The sequence below is a fragment of the Crocuta crocuta genome, unplaced genomic scaffold, assembly GCF_008692635.1.
Source record: "Crocuta crocuta isolate KB4526 unplaced genomic scaffold, BGI_CrCroc_1.0 scaffold296, whole genome shotgun sequence".
Lineage (NCBI taxonomy): Eukaryota > Metazoa > Chordata > Mammalia > Carnivora > Hyaenidae > Crocuta > Crocuta crocuta.
The window spans coordinates 256,535-280,759 of NW_027530504.1; the positions used below are offsets into that span (position 1 = coordinate 256,535).

General features: G+C 45.1%; 1 protein-coding gene across 1 annotated transcript in view; it reads right to left on the minus strand.

The window, feature by feature from the left end:
* Nucleotides 1-24,225, minus strand: part of CFAP92 (cilia and flagella associated protein 92 (putative)) — a 49,454-nt gene that overhangs the window by 2,017 nt on the left and 23,212 nt on the right. Inside the window, exon 10 of the mRNA XM_077766848.1 lies at nucleotides 15,520-16,424. Within this exon, the coding sequence (XP_077622974.1) occupies nucleotides 15,520-16,424 (905 nt within the window). The remainder of the gene's footprint in view (nucleotides 1-15,519; nucleotides 16,425-24,225) is intronic.

A 24,225-nucleotide genomic window follows, 5' to 3' on the forward strand; every position in this document is an offset into this window, starting at 1 on the left:
AATTTAAAAAAAAAAAAAAAAAAAAAGCCAGATGCCCTGGAGAAAAAATGCATTTGAACAGGCACGTCACGAAAGGAAATCTACAAACAGCCGATACGAGGTGCGGTTAGGTGCTGACGTTGCTGCGCATCGGGGAAAGGCACAGTGAAGTGACAGCGCGACACCGGTACCCCTGACCAGAGTGGGAGGGCCACAGACATGGACGAGCTCAAGCGTCTGCAACACCGCGGCACAAACGCAACACCGCGTCCCGCGTTTGCCGGCGGCAGCGTGAAGTGGCACAGCCGCTTCGGAAACGTGGCAAGTAAACGTGAAAGCAGGCCCAGCCATGACCCAGTAAAGTTACTCCTGGGTATACGCCCAAGGAGATGAACAAGTGGGTCCAACAGGCTCTGCACAAAACCAGCGCAGCAACTTTAGCCATAATAGCCTCCCCACCCGGAACACCCTGGAAAAGAACACAGATGTAAATCAGTAGGAGAATAAACAGTTGTGCCAGACGCATAACGGAAAACTGCACAGCAACAAGTATGCATGTGAAAGACCAATCTTTATAAATATATATGTGGAGCAAAAGAAGCCAGTGCGAGAACACATGCTGTGTGGTTCCACTGTATAAGGTGCAACAAATAGCAGGCAAACGTACTCTGTGATGATAGATTCAAGACCACAGTTAGTTGGGAAGAGGCGTGGCCCCCCCGGGGGCGACCGAATCCTCCTACACCCTGGTCTGTGTAAGGGTTTCGCAGGTATGTGCCTAGATCAAAATCAATGAGGCTATACACTTAAGATAGATGCATTTTACTGTATTTACTCGAAAAAGTATTACCAGAGACAAAGAGACCTATCATATTTATAAAAACCAAATCAACAGGATAATGCAGGCCTAAATTTGTGTATATCTAAAATGTAAGCGGACCGATACAAAACAAAACCGGGAGAGGGGAAAGAAACAAGCCCATCATCAGATTTGGAGATTGTTTAACAGACTCCCCTAGTAACTAAGGAACACGATGCAGATTTGTAAAGTAAAACAAAGTTGAGGTATTTGGAACGCTACCCACAACTGCAGGGTGTATTTTTTTCCTCAAGTACTCGAACACTTTCCAGAACTGACCTATGATGGATTGTAAAATATCAACAAAGGATAGAAATCATACAGAACATATTCCCTGCTAGCAATGCATAGAACTGAATAACAAACAGAGGTGACAAAAAGCCTAAAGTATTGGGGAATTACACATTATACCCTTAGCTAATCCACTGATCAAACAACAAATGAAAACGGAAAGTAGAAGATATGTTTAACTGATATGTTTTATATGATATATAAAATCGTGGGGGATACACTTAATATTCATAGGAAATTTTTAGCCAAGATGAACACATTATTATAATAAAATGATGCATGTCTGAAAATTATCAAACCATCTATCTGAAGAAATTAGAAAAAGCAGAACAAATTCGAGCCAGAGAAAGTAAGGAATAAGGACAGAAATCAATGAAACAGAAAATAAGTGTACAATATGGAATCAAAAAAGCAAGAGAGAGATTGGTTCTTCGAAGAAAATAATGCATTCGTAAATGCAATTTCAATAAAGATCTCAATTACCCACAAGCTCATGAATGAAGAGCAACTTGACGTGGCAGAATGGGCAATATAAACCATTCGGGAAAGGGTGGGCATTTAAGCAAAGTGCTGGTACCGTTGATCACGTGGAAGAAATGAAATTAGATTCCTACCCTCGTCCAAAAAATAAATTCCTCGTGGATTCAACATTTAAATATGATGAACAAAAATTTACATCTTTTTAGAAGAAAGCACAGAATAGTTGTATGACTTTGGGGTGGGAAAAGATTTTAAATAAGGCAAAAAATTTAAGCCATGAAGGAAGAAATGGAAATTTTTCCATTTCTTTTTGTCCATTAAAAGACACCAGTAAGAGAGCAAAAAGACAAGTCGGGCACCAAAAGATCTTTGCAACGTTTATAAAACGCCATTGTTACCACTGAGAACATTAAAACCAAGAGTTTGAAAGAACAAATTTATAAAAGAAATTACCAAATTTATGAAAATATATTCAACTGCACTAATGCAAATGAAAACATTCATGAGATGCTATTATGATCAGATGAGCAATAATTGAAGTCTGACTCTAACAGACGTGAGCGAGGAAGTAGGAAAATAGAAAGTCCTGCATGGTTAGCAGGTATATAATGGTATAAACATTTTGGACAATAAAATATGACCCAGGCAAGCCGAAGTACAACTCAGCAATTCTAATCCTAAGTCTATATCTCAAAAAACTCTTGCGTATCTTTTTAGAAGATATGTTTAAAATATGTTTGCAATTATCTTGCTTACTTTTTAATGTTTACTTATTTTTTAATGTTTTATTTGTTTCTGAGAGAGAGAGAGAGAGACAGAGCGTGAGCAGGGGAGGGTCAGAGAGAGAGGGAGACACAGAATCTGAAGCAGCTCCAGGCTCTGAGCTGTCAGCACAGAGCCCGACACGGGGCTCAAACCCACGAACCGTGAGATCATGACCTGAGCCGAAGTCGGACGCTTAACCGACTGAGCCCCCCCAGATGCCCTGAAATTATAAAACAAAAGAGTACACATGCCCATTAACAACTTGTGGTATATTCCCACACTTCAACACATAAACATGGTTGAATCTCATTAATACTGAGCAAAAATTAAAACTGCGTAAGATTATATACAGTATTGGGGCGCCTGGGTGACTCAGTCGGTTAAGCGTCCGACTTCGGCTCAGGTCAAGATCTCGCCGTTCGTGGGTTCGAGCCCCGTGTCAGGCTCTGTGCTGACAGCTCAGAGCCTGGAGCCTGCTTCGGATTCTGTGTCTCCCTCTCTCTCTGCCCCTCCCCGACCTGTGCTCTGTCTCTCAAAAATAAACATAAAAGAAAAAAAGGAAAGCGCACACAGTGAGATGCAGCCACCTGCAAGCCAAGAGAAGAGGCCTGAGACCCGCACACCGACCTTGACTTCCCAGCCTCCAGGACTGTGAGAAGAGCAAGTTCTGACGGTTAAGCCATCCACGCTGCAGGGTTCTGTACGACCGTCTGCATAGACTAACGCAGGAAGGAAGGGTGTCCAGATCGGGAAGGACAAGTAAAGTGATCTTTATCCAGGGATGACATGATCCAATTTCAAAAGATTTCAGGATTTGAAATCAATATGCAAACGCCAACTGTATTTCTCTGTTCTTGCAACCATTCAAAACTTAAATAATTCAGGGGCGCCTGGGTGGCTTAGTCGGTTGGGCATCCGACTTTCGCTTAGGTCATGATCTCGCGGTTCGTGGGTTCGAGCCCCGCGTCGGGCTCTGTGCTGACTGCCAGCTCGGAGCCTGGAGCCTGTTTCAGTCTGTGACTCCCTCTCTCTCTCTGACCCTTCCCTGCTCACGCTGTCTCTCTCTCTCTCTTAGAAATAAATAAAAATATATTTAAAAAAATAATAATTCAGTTCATGACGGCATGAATTTCATCAGGCGTCAGAGGCGTGCATGACAGTGACAAAACTTACTGAAGGGTATTACAGAAGACCCGAAAGATGTCTAGACATTCCATGCTCATGAATTACCAGCCCCAAAACTGTCGGTATGGAAATTCTCCCCAAAACTGATCTATACATTCAGTACAAGCCTTATGAAAATCCCTACAAGTTTTCTTTTTTAATAAATTGGCAAGGTGATCGTAAAATTATACAGAACTACAAAGGACCCAAAGAGCTCTAACAATTTTGAAAAAGAAGACTTATACAACCCAATTTCAAAACTGCTTGTAAAGCTATAGAAATCAGGATAATGGGCTCATGCAGGAATAGGCATCTAAGTCAGCGGAATGTAACAGAGCCTAGAAATAAACCCCTACATTTCTGATCAACGAATTCTTGGTAAAGGTGCCAAAGCAATTTGATGGCGGGACAGTTGATCTTTTTGAAAAGCGGTGCGAAGACAATATCCACATGCAAAAAAGATGAATTTAGAACCTTATCTTACGTCATACATATACACACAAAAATTGATAAAGATGCTTTAAAGGTCTAAGAGTAAAACAAAACTCCAAATTCCCTAGAAGAAGGCACAGAAGAAAATCTTTGCGGGCTTGGGTCAGGCAGGGCTCCAAGCTATGTCACCGAAAACATGATCAATAAGAGAAAGACAATAAATTGGAATTCCTCAAAATTAAAAGCCTTCACACTTCAAGTTTTTCCTCACATGGTTGAGAATGTAAAGAGGCAAGCCACACATACCGAAAAATGTTTGCAAATCAGAGTTCTAACTAAGCAACTACATCCAGAATAAAGATCTCACAACTCAACAAGAAGACAACCTGATTTTAAAATGTGTAAAATATATGAATAGTTACCAGAGATACAGAAATCATTAATAAGTACATTCAGAGATATCCAAGGGGTGGCTGGGTGGCTCAGTTGGTTAAGCGTCTGACTCTTGATTTCAGCTCAGCTCAGGTCATGATCTCACAGTTCGTGAGTTCGAGCCCCACATTGGGCTCCACGCTGACAGCACAGAGCCTGCTTGGGATTCTGTCTCTCTCTCTCTCTCTCTGCCCCTCCCTGCTTGCTCGCTCGCTCTCTCTCTCTCAAAATAAACATTAAACAATTTTTTGATGTGATACATCCAATCAATGGAATACTATCCAGCAGTTTTAAAAAGGAACTATTGATACATTCTGCAACATGGATGAACCCCAGAAATATACTCCGTGAAAGAAGCCAGACACAAAAGGTCACATGTTGTCTAAGTCTGGGTACATGAAATGTCTAGAAAAGGCAAATCTGTAGAGACAAAAAGCAGATCCGTGCTTACCTGGGACTGAGGTGGGAAACAGGGATCAACTTCAAACAGGGACAGGGAACAGATTTACGGGGAAGGAAATGTTCTCACACCGGATGGTGTTGGTTGTACAGACCCCTAAGTTTACTTGCAAATTATTGACATATATACTTACAATGATTACATTTTATGGTTTGTAAATTATATTTTAGAGCAAAAGCAGAAAAATTATGGTTGGGTTTCAATTATTGATAATAGCCTGGCTGAGCTACTTAAGGCCATTTGAAATTAGCAACAACTAAGATAACAGAAACAATTTTCTAAAAATCTGGAACAATAATTCCAGGTGGTTTCAATACAGGCTGTGTCAAGTAAATTGTACAAACATATTACCAAATTCTGTACAGCCATATTTTTATAAAATCTCCAAGACCCTGTGTTAAATGACATCAACAAAACAGTATTAACCCATAAATGAATGTGAAACATTTGTACACTTGAATGTGTGTGTGCATGTGTGTACGTGTGTAAGTGCCTTGAGAAGGTAGAATAACGGGGTAAGGGAAGACTGCTAATACTCAGCGGTCTGACTTTTTTATAGGACTGTATCTAGGACTTGTTTTGTAATTTCTAAGAAATTTAAGGCAAATAACCAGAGCATACAGTACATACAACACGTTATGGAATGTGGCCAAGGATGTATACAGAGGAAAATGCGTAGCCTTCCTTATTAAACAAGGATGAATAAAAATGAATGAAACAGTCAACTCAAGAAGCTGGGAAGTGCAGCCACTGTGGAAAACAGTACGGAGATGCCTCCAAAAATTAAAAATAGAACTACCATATGATCCAGTAAATCCACTACTGGGTATTCACTCAAAGAAAATGAAAACACTAATTTGAAAAGGTACATGGAAATCTATGTTGACTGCAGCGTTATTTACAATAGGCAAGATCGGGAAACAGCCCAAGTGTCCATCAATTGGCTAATGGACAAGGAGACGTGGTGTATATACGCACGATGGAATATTACTAAGCCATAAAAAAGAATGAGACGTTGCCATTTGCAAGAACATGGATGGGGCTAGAGAGTATAACGCGAAGTAAAATAAATCAGAGAGAGACAAATAACGGATGATTTCAGTTATACGTAGACTCTAAGAAATAAAGCAAATGAACAAACAAAAAACAAATAGTCTCTTCAATACAGAAACCAAACTGGTAGTTGCCAGAGGGGATGCGGGTAGAGGATGGTGAAATAGGTAAGGGGATGAAGAGATACAAACCCCCAATTAGAAAACAAATAAGCCACAGAGATTCACACTACGGCGGGGGAATGTGGTCAATAATGTTGTAATAATGTTGTCTGGTGACACATGGCAACTGCAGTCACTCACCGTGGGCCAATCATACTTCAGTCATAAAAAAAATTTAAAAAGCTAGAAACAAGAGAAAAAGTTTTAAAATATCATAAAAGATAACCGCAGAAGTTAATTAGAAAATAGAAAAACAGGAAAAAGCCGATGGATGAATTCAAGAGCTGGTTCTTTTGAAACAAGGAAAACCCTGAACACAAATGGGGAAAACAGCTGTTTTCCTAAACAACATCCGCTCGCAAAGCTTACAAACTTCTTTCTGACATTTTCTTTCACTGGAGACTTGGGGGGGGAGGGGGTGCTCTCACACTAGACCGCGAGTGGACAACAGGTCACACCTCGGAGGGCAGTGCTTGGAGCCTTCTCGGGGGCTGCGGAGGCGGGAGGTTTCCCTCAGCTCCCGGCCTTCAAGGTGAACTCTGGGTCCCCTTTCCCTTCCAGGGGGGACGGGGACGGGTGCCTGAGGGCGCGGGCACTTCCACCCGCTTCAGCCCAGCCCAGCACCTCTCACCCAGCCTGCCCAGGGTCCCCCCCAGGTGACTGGACAGCCCAGGCAGGGCGAAGGCCTGGGAGCCCGGACGTGGGAGGGGGGGCGCCCACCTGGACCGCGCCGTGACCCCGCACCCGGGGGGGGGGNGCCTTCTGGGGGGCCGGGATCTCCGGAGCGAGCGCGGATTTCCGCCCCGGGGAGGCCTCCAGGCTGGGGGCGGGGTGAGCGGGCGAGGCCACCGGCTTCCCGTCTGTGAGGTCTCCGTGCGAAATGGGCCGCCCCAGCTGCTGGCTCAGGTCCGAGACCCCGGCGGAGGAGGGCAGCAGGTCCCTGGCGACCGCCTCCCGGAGTCCGGCGCTGCGGTAGCAGATGTCGTAGACCCTGGAACGCAGAGGGCGCCCCGCTCACGGCCCGTCTCCCTCTCAAGGTGGGGGCACCGGNCGGCGCGAGTGCTCCCGGCCTACCTGAGCCGGTGCTCCCTACCTACCGGCGCGGGTGCTCCCGACCTACCTGAGCCGGTGCTCCCTACCTACCGGCGCGGGTGCTCCCGACCTAGCTAAGCCGATGCTCCCGACCTGCCTGCGCGGAGGACGTCTTCCGGGAGCACCAGCGCACCCGGGGCGCACGGATAGGCCTGCGCGCGTCTCAGATCTAGGCGTTCGGAGGCTGCCTTTCTGACCACGGCTTCCGGGACGCGAGGTCAGGAAGCCAACAAAACGTGCACTTGGTAGAGACAACCGTGCGGGCCTGGCTCGGGTCCCCNCTGCCGCGGGCCTCCCCTCCCCCTCTGTGCGTGTGGAAAACACACGAGCGGGGGCGCCCGGTGGCTCGTCGGTCAAACCGCCGACTCTCGACCTCGGCTCAGGCCGTGATCTCAGGGTCCCCCGGCCTGACAGCGACCAGCCCGCTGGGGAGATGCTCCCCGCGCCTCTCCGCGCCCCGCCTGTGCCCTCTGCCCTCTCTCTCACAATAAACGAACATTTTTACAAAGAAATCTTTCTTTGTCCCGTATCATCTAAAAGCTTTATAGCTTTGCTTTTCAAACACAGATTTATGGTTCCTGGTGAAATCTGCGTAGACCGGGTAACTGTGGTCCAGGTAGCTGCACGTGCCCCCCAGTAAGGCCTCCCTGGGGCGGCCGCACCCCCGGAGGGGTAGACACTGGGGGCAGGCACCACCCGGTATTATTTTTGCAACTTATCATGAGTCTGTAATTATTCCCAATGGGTTTTAATCTACCTGGAACGCACTTTTGTGAATTGCGTGAACCAGCAAATTAGGAAATTCTCAGAAGATTAGAAACAGAGTGGAACTTCCTCCAACTGACGCAGGACGAAAAACCTATACTAACATCGTATGTGTCGTGGGGAAAGACTGACGTCTTCCTGGGGCGCCTGGGGGGCTCAGTCGGTTGAGCGTCCGACTTTCGCTTAGGTCATGATCTCGCGGTTCGTGGGTTCGAGCCCCGCGTCGGGCTCTGTGCTGACTGCCAGCTCAGAGCCTGGAGCCTGTTTCAGAGTCTGTGACTCACTCTCTCTCTGACCCTCCCCTGCTCACGCTGTCTCTCTCTCTCTCCTAGAAATAAATAAAACATTAAAAAAAAAAAAAAAGACTGACGTCTTCCACCGACGACCGGAAACAAGGCAGGGGGGTGGCCACTCTGACCCGCATGACAACTGCGGGCCCCAGTCCCACACAGAGCAGCACTGACTGGAAAGGAAGAAAGTCAGGATGACACGAGCAAACGGAAAGACCTTCCACGCACACGGATTAGATGAACAAATACTGTGAGGCGCCTGGGGGCTCAGTCCCTGAGTATCCGACCTCACAGCCCATGAGTCCGAGCCCCGTGTTGGTCGGAGCCTGGAGCTGCTTCGGATTCTGTGTCTCCCTCTTTCTCTGGCCCTCCCCTGCTCACGCTCTGTCTCGCTCTCTCTCTAGATAATAAACATTTTAAAAAAAAAATTTTTTTAAAGAACAAATATCATTAAAATATCTATACTGCCCAAAGCAATCCACAGATTTAATGCAGTCCGTGTCACACCGCCACCAGCGCTGTTCAGAGCCAGAACCGTCCTACACTGTGTCTGAAGCCACTAATACTCCAAATAGCCAAAGAAATCTGGAAAAGGAAAAACCACACTGGAGGCATCCCATTTCCAGATTCAAGTGGTACCAGAAAGCTGCAGTGACGCCGTGGCACCGACACGCTCTCCGGCCGGCGGGACAGGACAGAGAGCCCAGAAAGAACCGAGGGTTATGCGGTTCATTAGGACGCGACAAAGGAGGCAGGAATACGCAACGGGCACACGGTGTCTTCACCAACGGGGCCGTGACGACTAGACCCCGACACGCAAAAGAATCAGACGGGACCACTTCCTTCCACCCGCACAAACTGAAATGGATTAAAGACCTAAATGAAACCATAAAACTCCTAGAAGATGGGCTTCTGGGTGTTTCAGGTGGTTAAGTGTCCAACTCTTGATCTCACGGCTCATGAGTTCAAGTCCCGCATTGGGCTCTGTGCTGACAGCGTAGAGCCTGCGTGGGATTCTCCCTCTCTCTCTCTCTCTCTCTGTCCCTTCCCCATTCATTTTATCTCTCTCTCTAAACAAACATTTTTTTTAAACTCATAGAAGAAAACAGAGGCAGTGAGTTCTTGGACATTGGTCTAAGTAATTTTTTTTTTCTGGTTATATCTCCTCAGTCAAGGGCACAAGCAAAAATAAACAAATGGGACTACATCGAACTGACAAGCTGCTGCACAGTGAAGGAAGCCAACAGAAAAGGCAACCTACTGAATGGGGGAGGAGAAGCTGAATACACATTTCTTTTTTTTTTAATTTTTTAATGTTTTTTTATTTATTTCTAGGAGAGAGAGAGAGAGAGAGACAGTGTGAGCAGGGGAGAATCAGAGAGAGAGGGAGTCACAGACTGAAACAGACTCCAGGCTCCAAGCCGGCAGTCAGCACAGAGTCCGACGCGGGGCTCGAACCCACGAACCGCGAGATCATGACCCGAGCGAAAGTCGGACGCTTAACCGACTGAGCCACCCAGGCGCCCCTGAATAGACATTTCTTGAAGGACACGTGCAGATGGCTAACAGACACATGAAAATGTGCTCAGCATCGCTCGTCACCGGGGAAATGCAAACCGAAGCCACAGTGAGAGCGCACCTCACGCCGGTCAGGACGGCCAGTATCAAAAGCACAGGAAGTAAGTGTTGGTGATGGAGGGCGTGGAGGAAAGGGGAAGCTCGGGCACCGTTGGTGGGAATGCAAACGGGTGCGGCCACTGTAGAAAACAGTATGGGGGTTCCTCAAAATTTTTAAATACAACCACCCTACGACCCAGCAGCTGCTCTACTATTTATCCAAAGGGTGTAAGGATGCTGATTCGAAGGGGCGCATGCACCCCAATGTTTACAGCAGCGCTGTCGACAGTGGCCAAGTCATGCAGAGCCCAAATGTGCATCGAGGGATGAACGGCTAAAGATGTGGTGCACGTGTACAGTGGAGTATTACTCAGCGATGAAAAAGAATGAAATCTTGCCGTTGACTACAACGTAGATGCAACTGGAGAGCATTACGCCAAGGGAGTAAGTCAGGCAGAGAAAGACCAGAACATGATTTCACCCATATGTGGAATTTAAGAAACACACCAGATGACCATGGGGAAGGGGTGGAAAAATAAGATAAAAACAGAGAGGGAGGCAAACCATAAGAGATTCTTAAATACAGAGAACAAACTGGGGGGGGGTGGGGAAGAGGGTAAAACGGGTGATGGGCATCGAGGACGGCACTTGTTGGGAAGTGCTCCTGATTTTTAAAACCAGATGTTACACATGTTGGGGGTGGGACTCATGTTCCTGGTGCAGATTCCCAGAGTAGGGGATGTGTAATGTGGGGTTTGAATTCCTCACTCTTCAAGTGTTAACTCAGAGACTGTATTATCCCTCTCACTGGTGTGTCATCACACCGGTGGTGTGATTCCCATCCAGACCATCTCTTTGCCCTTCCTGTCCTTTTTCATGTCTTGAGCTGTGGAATAGCCGTTCTACTGGTTTTAAGGCTGTTGTCAGAGAGAGTTGCTCTTGATGTAGGTACAGCCTTCATGTGTCTGTGGGAGGGAAGGAGCTCAGGATTTTCCCAGTCTGCCATCTTCTCTCTTCCCCCTCTATTTGACTTTTTAAAATTTTAAACGTAATTAAAACCCGAAGTGTTAAGAGGTCAGAATTAGCATAGTCAAGTTCAGCTTCTTCATCTTCATACATGTTGTAATAATTTTTATTTAGAGTCAGCTGTTTAAATACAGGAATATATCACACAGGTGTAGACGGTCATTGTCACCTTGCAAACTAACTTGTCAACACAANACGGGTTAAATGGGGGATGGGCACAGAGGCGGCCTCTTGTTGTGAGGAGCACTGGGTGTTACAGGTAAGTGATGAATCACTGGGCTCTGCTCCCGAAATCAGTACTACACTGTAATCTGTTAACTAACTTGAATTTAAATAATGGATTTTTTAATGGAATTTTAAATTTAAAAAAATTTTTGTTAATGTTTTATTTATTTCTGAGAGAGAGAGAGAGACAGTGTGAGCAGGGGAGGGTCAGAGAGAGAGGGAGACACAGAATCTGGAGCAGCCCCAGCCGCTGAGCTGTCAGCACAGAGCCCGACGTGGGGCTCGAACCCACGCACCGTGAGATCATGACCTGAGCCGAAGTCGGATGCTGAACCGACTGAGCCCCCCAGGTGCCCCTAAATAAGTGTTTAAAAAACGAAGATGTGGTATAAATATATACAATGAAACATTACTCAACCATAAAAAAGAAAGAGATCTTGCTATGAGCAACAACATGAGTGACCCCAATGGGGATTATGCTCAGTGAAGGGAGTCAGACAGAGAAAGACAGTGAAATCTAAAAACCAGAAGGAGCGAACACAACAAGACATTCACTGGGTACAGAGAGGAAACCGGTGGCTTCTGGGGCTGGGAACTGGGGAGGAATGGGTGAAATAGGTGATGGGGATTAAGAGCTACAAACTTCTAGTCATAAAATAAATAAGTCATGGGATCGTGTCAATAATACCGTAATGACTTTGTAGGTGGCCGATGGTGTTTCGATCTACCAAGGTGAACGTTGTGCAGTGTGTAAAAGCATCAAATCACTGTCCCGTACGCCTGGAGCTAATATCATACTGTAAGCCAACTATAATTCAATTAAAAAGAAAAGAAAACATATGTCCGCATAAAAGCCTGTACATTATCGGGCGTTTCTGAAAGTCGAAACCGGGAAAAACCAAAATGTCTTTCAATAGACGGAGGGTTAAACTGCGGTGCACCCATTTCACGAAAAATTCCGCAACAAACAGGAATGAGCTACCGATAGATACAAAAGCTGGGATAGATCCTAGCACTTTATACTGAGGGGAGGAAATCCAGTCTCCTAAGGTCATACGCCGTGTGATGCCATTAATATGCAAGATGATGCACCTATGACAAAATTAAGATGGCAAAGAGGAGGGGGGGAGAGGGCGGGCATGACTGTCGATCCGTGGCACGCAGGGGAGCTCCGCGAGGACACCCCAGTTCCGGGCCTTCATTCGCGTGGGCGTCATACAAATTTGTGGTACAGACGACACACACAGCACTGCTGTCAGTGGCCCAGTGTAGACGTTGTATGATAGTCAGCTAAGGTGTAACCATTGTGCAAAATGGGGATGTGAGATCTCTGGGGCATTCTTTAAACTTCCTGTGAATCTAGAAGTATTTCAAAATGAAAATGTAAGGGGCGCCCGGGGGGCTCAGTCAGATAAGCGTCCGACTTCGGCTCAGGTCACGATCTCCTGGTTTGTGAGTTCGAGCCCCGCATCCGCCTCTGTGCTGACAGCTCAGAGCCTGGAGCCCGTTTCAGGTTCTGTGTCTCCCTTTTTTGAAAACTTTCTCCTTTCCTCACTGTTTTTCTGTCCACAAGAGATATTTTTCTTTTTTAATATGTAATGTTTGTTTATTTTGAGAGAGAGAACATGAGCAGAGAAGGGGCAGAGAGAATCCGAAGCAGGCTCTGCACTGTCACGAACCGTGAGATCATGACCTGAGCCGAAACCAAGAGTTGGTCGCTTAAGCCAACTGAGCCACTCAGGCGCCCCCATCTGCTTGTTTTATAATGAGCCCTGATATCTAGTAGAGCAAGTTCTCCCATCTCGTTCTTATTCAAGAGTGTATTCTGGGCATGCTGATGTAAACTCTTAAATCAGCTTTTCAAGTTTCATACTTTTTAAAAAGTGGTATTTTTAAATTGAGATTGCATTGAATCTGTATATCCAGTTTGGGGATAACTGACACCTCTATAATATTAAGTGTTCAAATCCATGAACATGGTATGTCTCTTCACTTATTTTGGTTTTCTTAATGTTTGTTTCAAAAGTTCCATAATATTCAATGATAGAGGTCTTCCACTCCTTTTTGTTGAATTTATTCATGTGAATTTCATATTTTTATGATACTTAAAAGTGTTAACTTTTTAAAAAATAATTTTTGTATGTAGATGGTATTCAGAAATTCAATAGATTTTTACATTAACTTTTGTGTCCAGAAACCTCATTAAACTATCTTATCTGAAAATATGTTTATATTATTTGGAATTTCTTATACATATTTACATTTATTGACATAGTTTAAAACACTTATTTCAATGTCTGCAACATCTATCAATCATTTTCAGCCTTTCTTCTTTTCTAATATAAGTATTTAAGTCTATAAAGTTTCTTCTAAATAACGACACCCCTCAAATTTAGATAATATACTCTTTTCATTATTGTTCAATTCAATAATGTCTAATTTCTATTACAGTTTCTCTTTTGACTCATGGGTTACTTGGAAGTATTTGTTCATTTCCAAGCATGTGAAATTTTTTCACAGTTAATGATTTTTTTATTTGTAGCTTAATTTAACTGGAGTCCATGAACATACTTTATATTATTTCTCCTACTGGGAAAAAACTTTTCATTGAGATACAGTGGCATATCATCCCCCTTGACTTAGCCAAAGCACAAAGTCCTAGTCTCCCAAACTGCCCTGATTTCTGATACCAACTGAAGGTCAGGGGGTTCCTAATACCACCCTCAGTTTCATCAATTTGCTACAAGGACTCACAGAACTTATTGAAAGCTGTTACACTCACACTCACAGCTTATTACAGACAATCAGCCAGAGGAAGAGACACAAAGGGCAGGGTTCAGGGTGGTTCCAAACACCAAGCTTCCACTGCTCTTTCCTCATGGAATCCGGATATATTACCCTTATGACACTGATGAGGGACAATTTGCAGAGAGAAGTCCCCCCGAGCCCAGCCGGTAGAGTTCTTATCTGGGCTCCGTTACTGCGGCATGACCGATTAATTGCTTGATTGCCCACCGGGCAATCTCAGTCTCCAGATCAACCGACACTGTAAGACCAAAGCCCCAGTCGTAAATGTCACCGTTGGTGCATCTGACGTGGCCAGCCTCTCTCCCATGATTATCAGGTGAGGCTGGTCCCATCCTAAGAGCTGGTGTGGTCAGCCCCCACCTTCAACAAAGACTCTTATGCTAGGAATGACATATATCACCTCCCAGAAGCCAAGGGCAAAGGCCAGACGTTTAAGGCAAGGCCGGATTCTTTACTGCACACTGTAAGTCTACCCTTTTCAATTGTAACAATTCAATGGCTTTTAGTATATTAACCATGTTGTGCAATCACAAACATTAATTCTAGAAAATCCTAATCACCCCCCAAAGAAACTGTAGCTATTATTGGTCACTCCTCACTTCTCCCTCATCTCTCCCCTGAGACCTTGGGAACCACTCATCTTCTGTCTCTATGGATTTGGCTGTTCTAGACATTTCGCATAAACAGAATCATACAACATGTGGGCTTCTATGGCCTGGCTTCTTTTACTTGGTATGTTTTCAAGGTTCACCCACGTTGAAGTACGTATGTCAGGACTTCATTCCTTTTTCATGGCTGAATATTACTCATGTGTATGAACATATCTTGCTCATTGGTTGTGACACTTTTGGGTTGTTTGACTATTATAAATACTGCTGCTGTGGATATTCTTGTACAAGTTTTTGTGTGGACGAAGGTTTCCAGTTCTCCTGGGCAGATAACGAGACATAATGCCAGCTCCTCCACAGAGAAAGGTCCCTGCGGGGCCGCTCTCCCCTCCCAGATGGAGGGACTCAACCTCAGGGCTACCTGCCATTGCCAGCATCCGGGTCCTGGGCATCTGAACTCCAAAGACAGATGGAGGGTTTTCCCAGACTGAAAAAGGGAAGTCCCTTGAACCCAAAGTAGGATACTTGCCAGTTATGAAAGGAAAAGAGAAGTGTCCGTGAAGCCAAAACTAAAGAATGGAAGGACCATATGGGGCCACCTGCTCTAGCCCGGAATCGGGCACTTTAACTGCCTCTACAATATCCCCCCTGAGCAGCCCCCAGGGACTCCTGAAGGCCATCTGAGAAGGGAACCTTCTGCAGCCGAGGCAGCTTCGCAGCCTCAAAATCATCAGATAGGTCTTCCTTAGGCTGAGTTGAAATCTGTTTCCCTGTGGTGTCCATCTTAGGGCCACATAGAACATTCCTCTCCCTGTTAGCCAAGTAGGCCCCTCAGAAGTCTGAAGGCAGACCCATTTTCTTTTGCTTTATGATAAACCCAAGAGGAACTGAATGAACATATCCTTCCCACAGACGAGGATACGGAACCTGAGCCTGGCTTCAAAAGATTTCCCCACCCACTCAGCGTCCAGATACAATGCCTTTTACACGAAACATGAGACCAGCCACTCACCGGCTCTGATGGCTGTCCCACAGCCGCCTCAGGCCTCGGTCAGCCAAACCTTCCAGAATGAAGAGGTGGATCTTGTCATCCATCAGGTGGAAGCCAGTGAGCACATCCAGGTCCTGCCTTTCCTGGCTCCCCAGGCGCATCTTAAAGGCAGACAGAACCTTCTGGACGTTCCCAGCGGGGCAGGAGTCCAGATCAAGGGCCTCGGCGTTGATCGAGGTGATGTCCTCCAGCAGGCTGTAGAGGAGGGAGAGCTTCCGGGAGTCAAACACGAAAATGATGCAGCCAAACAGGGTGCCTGTGAGTCCTGGGTCGGGGGCTTCGGCTCGGACCCGCAGCGGCACGGCGATGTCCACCCGCAGCTTGAGCTGGGAGTCAGCCTCCAGGTAGTTGCCCACAGGCATTGGGTTGCGCTGGAAGCCGTCTGTGGGGACCCAAAACCCCCCAGCCTTCCTCCTCCTGCCGTCCCGGCTGTGGTGTGTGGCCTTGGGCTCACACCTGTGGATGGGGACAACCAAGTTCAAGTACTTGTGGCCAAGGAGAAGGTCGGCAAAGCTGACCTTGGCAACCCCGTAAGGGTCCCACGTCTTGTTCTGGGATTCGAAGGGGTTGTTCTCGGTCTCCTCCGGGGAGAGGAGGGCCTGGAGGTTGAAGTATGAATCCAAGGGGTCATCCCCAAACAGGGCGGGCTTCCGGGAAAACTCCTCCACCTTGCGGTCCCTGTCGTGAACTTCCACAACCATGGGGGGCCCCTCCAGATATTCCCTCAGGTCACTGAGCTGCATCGTCCCAAGGAAGATGACGTTGATGTCCTGGAAGCAGATGTGTGTTCCATGGGGCTTCCCCTCCGTTCTGTGAACTGGACTCTTAAAGAACTGGTACTTGCAGTACACGGGGATGCACAGCCGCTAGGAGAGAGGGAGGGGCAGACCGCCAGTTACAGTGACAGTCACTCTGCCACCCCTTTAGGGAAGACTCCCACGGGGGCTCAAATCCTAATGCCACAGTTGTCACCTGCAGCCCCGGTGACCTGGATTTCCTCTATCACAAAATACTGATGGAAGAGCCTTCCCTGCCAGGATTAAGTGACATATGTGAACGCCCCAAGATGGCGGCTGACACAAGACAAAGGCTTAATAAGTATTAAGTCACAATTTCCTCCTCCCAAACTGAGTGTCATGAAGACAGGCCACGTGCACTTTGCAGACCTGTGGTTTTACTTCCAAGTCCAAGGCGAGGTGCAGCAAAGGTGGAGATAAGTGGTTTTTAGGAAAGGGATCCATATTCCCCAGACATGCATCTGGGGGCTGGCATGGGCTCACCTTTGGCATATCACCTGGGAGTCCAGGAGAAAGGTGCCAGGTGAAGAAAGGCTCAGAGGTCTGGGGTCTTAAAGGGGCGTGGAGAAGGAGATGGAAAGGAGGGACAGAAAACAGAGAATCTTGCACGTTTTAGCCTTGGTGCTAAGATTTTATCATCAAAGGTTAACCCTTATGCAAGTGGATGATCCAAATTCATACTCCAAGTGAACTACTTACTTTACACAGAAACTGAAATTTTACTTTTAATTAATCTTGGGCTGGTATGCTCCCAGGTACCTGGTAGAAGTAATCAAGAAACCCAGAGAAATCCATGTTTAACCTAGGCCTCAAAGAATCTCCACAGAGAAAGTGCGATTAAATGTGAGCTCATAGTAAAAATAAAAAAATACATATCTACGGTAAAAGGTACTACTAGCAAAACTGGTTGTACAAAGGCATAAGATATTAAAATGATCAGATACATAGGGGCGCCTGGGTGGCTTAGTTGGTTGAGCGTCCGACTTTCGCTTGGGTCATGATCTCACGGTTCGTGGGTTCGAGCCCCGCGTCGGGCTCTGTGCTGACTGCCAGCTCAGAGCCTGGAGCCTGTTTCAGAGTCTGTGTCTCCCTCTCTCTCTGACCCTCCCCTGCTCACGCTGTCTCTCTCTCTCTCTCTCTCTCTCTCCTAGAAATAAATAAAAACATTAAAAAAAAAAAACTTTTAAAATGATCAGATACATCAAAACTAAATATATTGTTTTGGTTACATGTATGAAAAGGAGTATCATCAAGGTCAAATCTATCATATTTCAATTTACTGGCAATGAATAATTTTAAGATGTCACCTATAATACCCTAAAAACATTAAATGCTTAGAAAGAAATGCTATAAAAGATGTGTAAGACCTGTACACAATGAAAACTACAAAATACTGCGGAGAGAAATTAAAGAAAATCTAATTTGAGAAATATATAATTTTCATGGACAGGATAATGCAATTAATTCTAGATGAACCATACACCTAAATATAAAAACTAAAATTACACATCTTCTAGAAGACGACATAGGAGAGAATCTTCACGAATGTGGGATTTCTTTGACAGGACACAAAAAAGCACTAAGTACAACAGCCAAAGTTGATAAAATGGACTTTGTCAAATAAAGCCAACATACATAAAATATGTATATGCATAAACATCTGATAAAGGACTTGTATGCAGAATATAAAAAGAACATCTATAAAACAATAATAAAGAAGAAACATTTTATTTTATTTTTTTAAGAGAAATTTTTTTTTAATGTTTTATTTATTTCTAGGAGAGAGAGAGAGAGACAGCGTGAGCGGGGGTGGGGGGGCAGAGAGAGAGGGAGTCACAGACTGAAACAGGCTCCAGGCTCTGAGCCGGCAGTCAGCACAGAGCCCGACGCGGGGCTGGAACCCACGAACCGCGAGATCATGACCTAAGCGAAAGTCGGACGCTTAACCGACTAAGCCACCCAGGCGCCCCAAGAAGAAACATTTTAAGTGGTCAAGATGAACTTTAAAATTCGGCTAAATGGAGTAAGCACATCCCACCTTGCATCACCCAGTGAATGCAACCAAAAACTGTAGACAGAATGCATGGAGATGCTGCAAAGTAAAAGGTAATGTAAAGTAAAAGAATCAATCAGAGATGAANAAATATGTATATGCATAAACATCTGATAAAGGACTTGTATGCAGAATATAAAAAGAACATCTATAAAACAATAATAAAGAAGAAACATTTTATTTTATTTTTTTTAAGAGAAATTTTTTTTTAATGTTTTATTTATTTCTAGGAGAGAGAGAGAGAGACAGCGTGAGCGGGGGTGGGGGGGCAGAGAGAGAGGGAGTCACAGACTGAAACAGGCTCCAGGCTCTGAGCCGGCAGTCAGCACAGAGCCCGACGCGGGGCTGGAACCCACGAACCGCGAGATCATGACCTAAGCGAAAGTCGGACGCTTAACCGACTAAGCCACCCAGGCGCCCCAAGAAGAAACATTTTAAGTGGTCAAGATGAACTTTAAAATTCGGCTAAATGGAGTAAGCACATCCCACCTTGCATCACCCAGTGAATGCAACCAAAAACTGTAGACAGAATGCATGGAGATGCTGCAAAGTAAAAGGTAATGTAAAGTAAAAGAATCAATCAGAGATGAACACAATAAATGAAATTTCAAATATACTTGATGGAATAAATAGCAGGCTAGATGAAGCAGAGGAATGACTTAATGACCTGGAAGACAGTAATGGAAAGTACCCAAGAGGAGCAAATGAGATGACAAAAATTATGCAAATTGAGAATAGTTGTAGGAAACTCAGTGACTCCATCAAGCATAATAACCTTCATATTATAGGAATCCCAGAAGGAGGCGCTTGGGTGGCTTAGTTGACTAAGCGTCCAACTCTCAATTTTGGCTCAAGTAATGATCTCACTGTCACGAGACCAAGCTCCATGTCAGGCTCAACACTAGGCATGGAGCCTGCTTAAGATTCTCTCTCTCACTCTCTCTCTACCCTCCCCAATTCACGCTCCCAAAAACATTTTTTAAATAAAATATAGGGATCCCATAAGAAGAAGAAGAAGAGAGAAAAGGGGTCAGAAAATTTATTTGAAGGGCCACCTGGGTGGCTCAGTCAGTTAAACGTCCGACTTGGGCTCAGGTCATGATCTCACAGTTTTTGAGTTCCAGCCCAGTGTTGGGCTCTGTGCTAACAGCTCAGGGCTTTGAGCTTGCTTTGGATTCTGTGTCTCCCTCTCTCTCTGCTCCTCTCCCACTCATGCTCGGTCTCTCTCTCTCCTTCAAAAATAAACAAACATTAAAAAAAAGTCTTAAGAAAATTTACTTGAAGAAATAATAGCTAAACACTTCCCTAATCTGGAAAAGGAAACAGATACTCAGATCCAGGAAGCATAGACACCCCCCAAAAAATTTAACCCAAGGAGGTCCACACCTTGACACATAGTAATACAAACAACAAAAAGTAGTGATAAAGAAAAAATGTAAAGCAGCAAAAGAAAACAGTCACATACAAGGGAAACCCCATAAGGCTATCAGCAAACTTTTCAGCAGAAACTCTGCTGGCCAGAAGGGACTGGCAGGATATCTTCAAAGTGCTGAAAGGGAAAAGTCTGCAGCCAAGGACACTCTATCCAGCAAGTCTATCATTCAGAATAGAAGGACAGATAAAGAGTTTCTCAGACAAACAAAAACTAAAGGAATTAGGTTTAGAGGGGACCTACCTCAATATAATAAAGGCCTTGTATGAAAAACCAACAGCTAATATCATTCTCAATGGTGAAAAACTCAGAGCCTTTTCTTTAAGGTCAGGAAGAAGACAGGATGTCCACTCTCACCACTTTTATTCAACACAGTACTGGAAATCCAGCCCCAGCAATCAGACAACAAGAAGAAATAAAAGGCATCCAAACGGGTAAGGAAGAAGTAAAACTTTCACTATTTGCAGATGACATGATACTGTATATAAAAATACCCAAAAGACTCCACCAAAAAAACTGCTGGAACTGATAAATTCAGTAAAGTTGCAGGATGCAAAATCAACGTGCAGAAATCCGTTGCATTCATACACACTAATAATGAATCAGCAGAAAGAGAAATTAAGAAAACAATCCTCTTAGGGCACCTGGGTGGCTTAGTCGGTTAAGCATCCGACTTTTGCTTAGGTCATGATCTCGTGGTTCGTGGGTTCGAGCCCCGCGTCGGGCTCTGTGCTGACTGCCGGCTCAGAGCCTGGAGCCTGTTTCAGTCTGTGACTCCCTCTCTCTCTGACCCTCCCCTGCTCATGTTGTCTTTCTCTCTCTCTCTCTTAGAAATAAAACATTAAAAGAAAGAAAGAAAGAAAGAAAACAATCCTCTTTACAATTGCACCAAAGATAATAACTAAGAATAAACTTAGCCAAAGAGGTGAAAGCCTTGTACTCTGAAAACTACAAAACACTGATGAAAGACATTCAAGATGACAAAGAAATGGAAAGACATTCCATGCTCATGAATTGGAAGAAAAAATATTGTTAACATGTCCACACTACACAAAGCAATCCACACATTTAATGCAATCCCTATCAAAATACTACCAGCATTTTCCACATAACTAGAACAACCAATTCTAAAATCTGTAAGGAACCACAAAAGACCCTGAAGAGCCAAAGCAATCTTGAAAAAGAAAAGCAAAGCTGGAGGGATCACAATTCCGGACTTCAAGTTAGCGTACAAACTTGTAGTAATCAAAACAGTACATTCTGGCACAAAAACAGACACAAAGATCAAGAGACCAGAACAGAAAACCCAGAAGTAAACCCACAATTATATGATGAATTTATCTTTAACAAAGCAGGAAGGAATATCCAAGGGAAAAAAACAGTCTCTTCAACAAATGGTGTTGGGAAAACTGGGCAGCAATATGCAAAAGAACAAAACTGGACCACTTTCTCACACCATACAAAAAAACAAGTCCAAAATTGAGTAAAGACCTAAATGTGAGACTTGAAACCATAAAAATCCTTGAAGAGAACACAGGCAGTAGCTTCTTTGACATCAGCCGTAGCAACTTTTTTCTAGGTATGTCTCCTGGCGCAAGGGAAACAAAGGCAAAAATAAACTACTGGGACTACATCAAAATAAAAAGCTCTACATAACAAAGGAAACAATCGACAAAACTAAAAGGCAACCTATGGAATGGGAAAAGACATTTATAAATGACATATCCAATAAAGGGTTAGTATCCAAAATATATAAAGAACTTACACAACTCAACACACAAAAAGACAAATAATCCAGTTCAAAATGGGCAGAAGACATGAACAGACATTCCTCCAAAGAAGACATCCAGATGGCCAACGGACACATGAAAAGATGTTCATCATCATTTATCATCAAGGAAATGCAAATCAAAATTGCAATGAGGTATCACCTCTCACCTGTCAGAACGGCTAAAGTCAAAAACACAACAACAAGTGTTGGCAAGGATGTAGAGAACAGGGAACCAACTTGCACTTTTGGTGGGAATTAAAAATTAAAAACTAGGTATTTACCCAAAGAATGTGATAATACTAATTCAAAGGCGTACATACACTCTGATGTTTATAACAGCATTATCTACAATAGCCAAATTATGGAAATATCCTAAGTGTCCATCGACTGAAGACTGGATAAGGAAGAAGTGGTGTATATGTGAGTGAGTGAGAGTGAGTGTGTGTGTGTGTGTGTGTGTGTGTGTAATGGAATATTACTCAGCCATAAAAAGAATGATGTCTTGACATTTTCAACAACATAGATGGAGCTAGACAGTATAATGCTAAGGGAAAGAGGTCAGAGAAAGACAAATACCACATGACTTCACTTGTGTGAAATTTAAGAAGCAAAACAAATGAGCAAAGGGAAAGAGAGAGAGAAAAATGAAGAAACAGCCTCTTAACTATAGAGAACAAACTGATGGTTACCAGAGGGGAGGTGGGGGTGAAATAGGTGATGGGGATTAAGGTGAGCACTTGTGGTGATGAGCACCACATGATTAAAGTAAAAACTTAAACACACACACACACATACACACACACAATGGAATAGACACACTCTTTCCTATTTCTCCTGCTAAGCACAGATCCCTTAACTGCGGGACTTTCTATGTAAAACAAACATGAGGAGACTCAGGAGGGTGGAGAGAAGGCGGCTAAGGACTGTGGAGCCGGAGGAACAAGTGGGGAGTTCTCTGGGGTCTACTCGCCTCGCACGCTACAGACTAGGTGCTGGAGCAGACAGAACCTCAACAACGCTGATGCGAGCAGGTTGGAGGAACCTCCCAAAAGTCTCTCTCTCCAGCCAAATGACCAAGGCAGCCTAGTGAACCAGAAAACCTTCAGGCAAGTAACTGCCTCCCCCCCCACAAGCACCAGGCAGAAAACCCAGCCCCTCCCCCTCCCATAAGCAAAAGCCAAATGGGAAACCCAGACTGCACCCTCGCCCAAATGCAACGACTCCCCTCGCTTGGGTGACATAAGAAAAGATCAAGTGGGGAGTCAAGGTGGTCATCGCGCCCAGCAGCACCAGACGCCAAGGGAGTGGAGGCCCAAACCCCTCCCCACCATGCAGCAGTAATGTGGCCTCGCCACCACAGTGAAGGTCATGTGGAGGCCATGTGGGGAGCGTGTGGGCAAGGACGCCCCAGGGTGTGGATGGCAAGTAGGGAACCTGGGCTACCTCCCCCATCCGCCAGGAATAAGACAGTGTCTCCCCTTTTCCGGCAGGGTGCCGGAGGAAGTTTGCTAAAACGGAAGATTTAAATAAGACCCACAGTCTTACAACACAGTATTTAAAAATCACTTATCATACCAAGAACCAAGGAAATCTCTTCTTAAATGACCAATGACAGTCAACAGATGCTAACACCAAAATGACACATCGTGGAATTCCCTGACAAGAATTTTAAAGCAAGCATGAACGTGATTAAATCGAATTAAAAAAAAATTAAAATCTCAAAGAAATAGATATAAAGAAGAACCAAATGAAAATTTTAATTTCTTTTAAGTAGGCTTCACACCCAGCATGGAGCCCAATGCAGGGGCTTGAACTCACGACCCCGAGACCAAGACCTGTGCTGAGATCAAGAGTCGGAGGCTTAACCGACTGAGCCACCCAGCCACCCCCCAAATAGAAATTTTAGAATTGAAACATATAATAACTAATATTTAAAAATTCAATGGATGGGCTCAATAACAGAATGGAAAGGACAGAGAAAAGACCTGGTGAACCTGAAGATAAAACAATGTAAGTTATCCAGGGGCGCCTGGAGGGCTCAGTCGGTGAAGCGGCCGACCTCGGCTCAGGTCATGATCTCGCGGTTCGTGGGTTCGAGCCCCGCGTCGGGCTNCTTAATAAATGTATTTAAAGAAATAATGAGCGGTGGGGGGAGGGTTAAGTTGGCAGGGAGGTAGGGCAACCTGAGCTCGCCTCTCCACCCCCCAAACAGCTGGACCTCAAATCACTCTGAACACCCACGAAATTGACGGATCGTCTTAGAGAACAAAGCCGCACGTTTACAGACAGAATAAACGACCCGTGGAAGACGGACGCGCAGGGCTGGTCTGGGGGGAGGGGAGCCCCAGGCTCTGCGTGGGGAGGGAGCCCTGGCCGTGGGAAGAGTGGCTAGAGGGAGAGAAAAAATGGGGGAAAGTGAAAATGTGCACAGGGGGTTGCACGAGAAACTGCTCCCCAAAACTGTTGACGGGAAAAAGGAGAGGATTTCAGTACTGCCAGGTTTTTTTTTTAAGTCTATGTATTTATTTTGATAGAAAAAGCAAGTGTGGCTCGGGCAGGGGCGGGCACCCCGGGCAGCCCCTGCGCTGGCGGCGTGGCCCCGACCTCACACCTG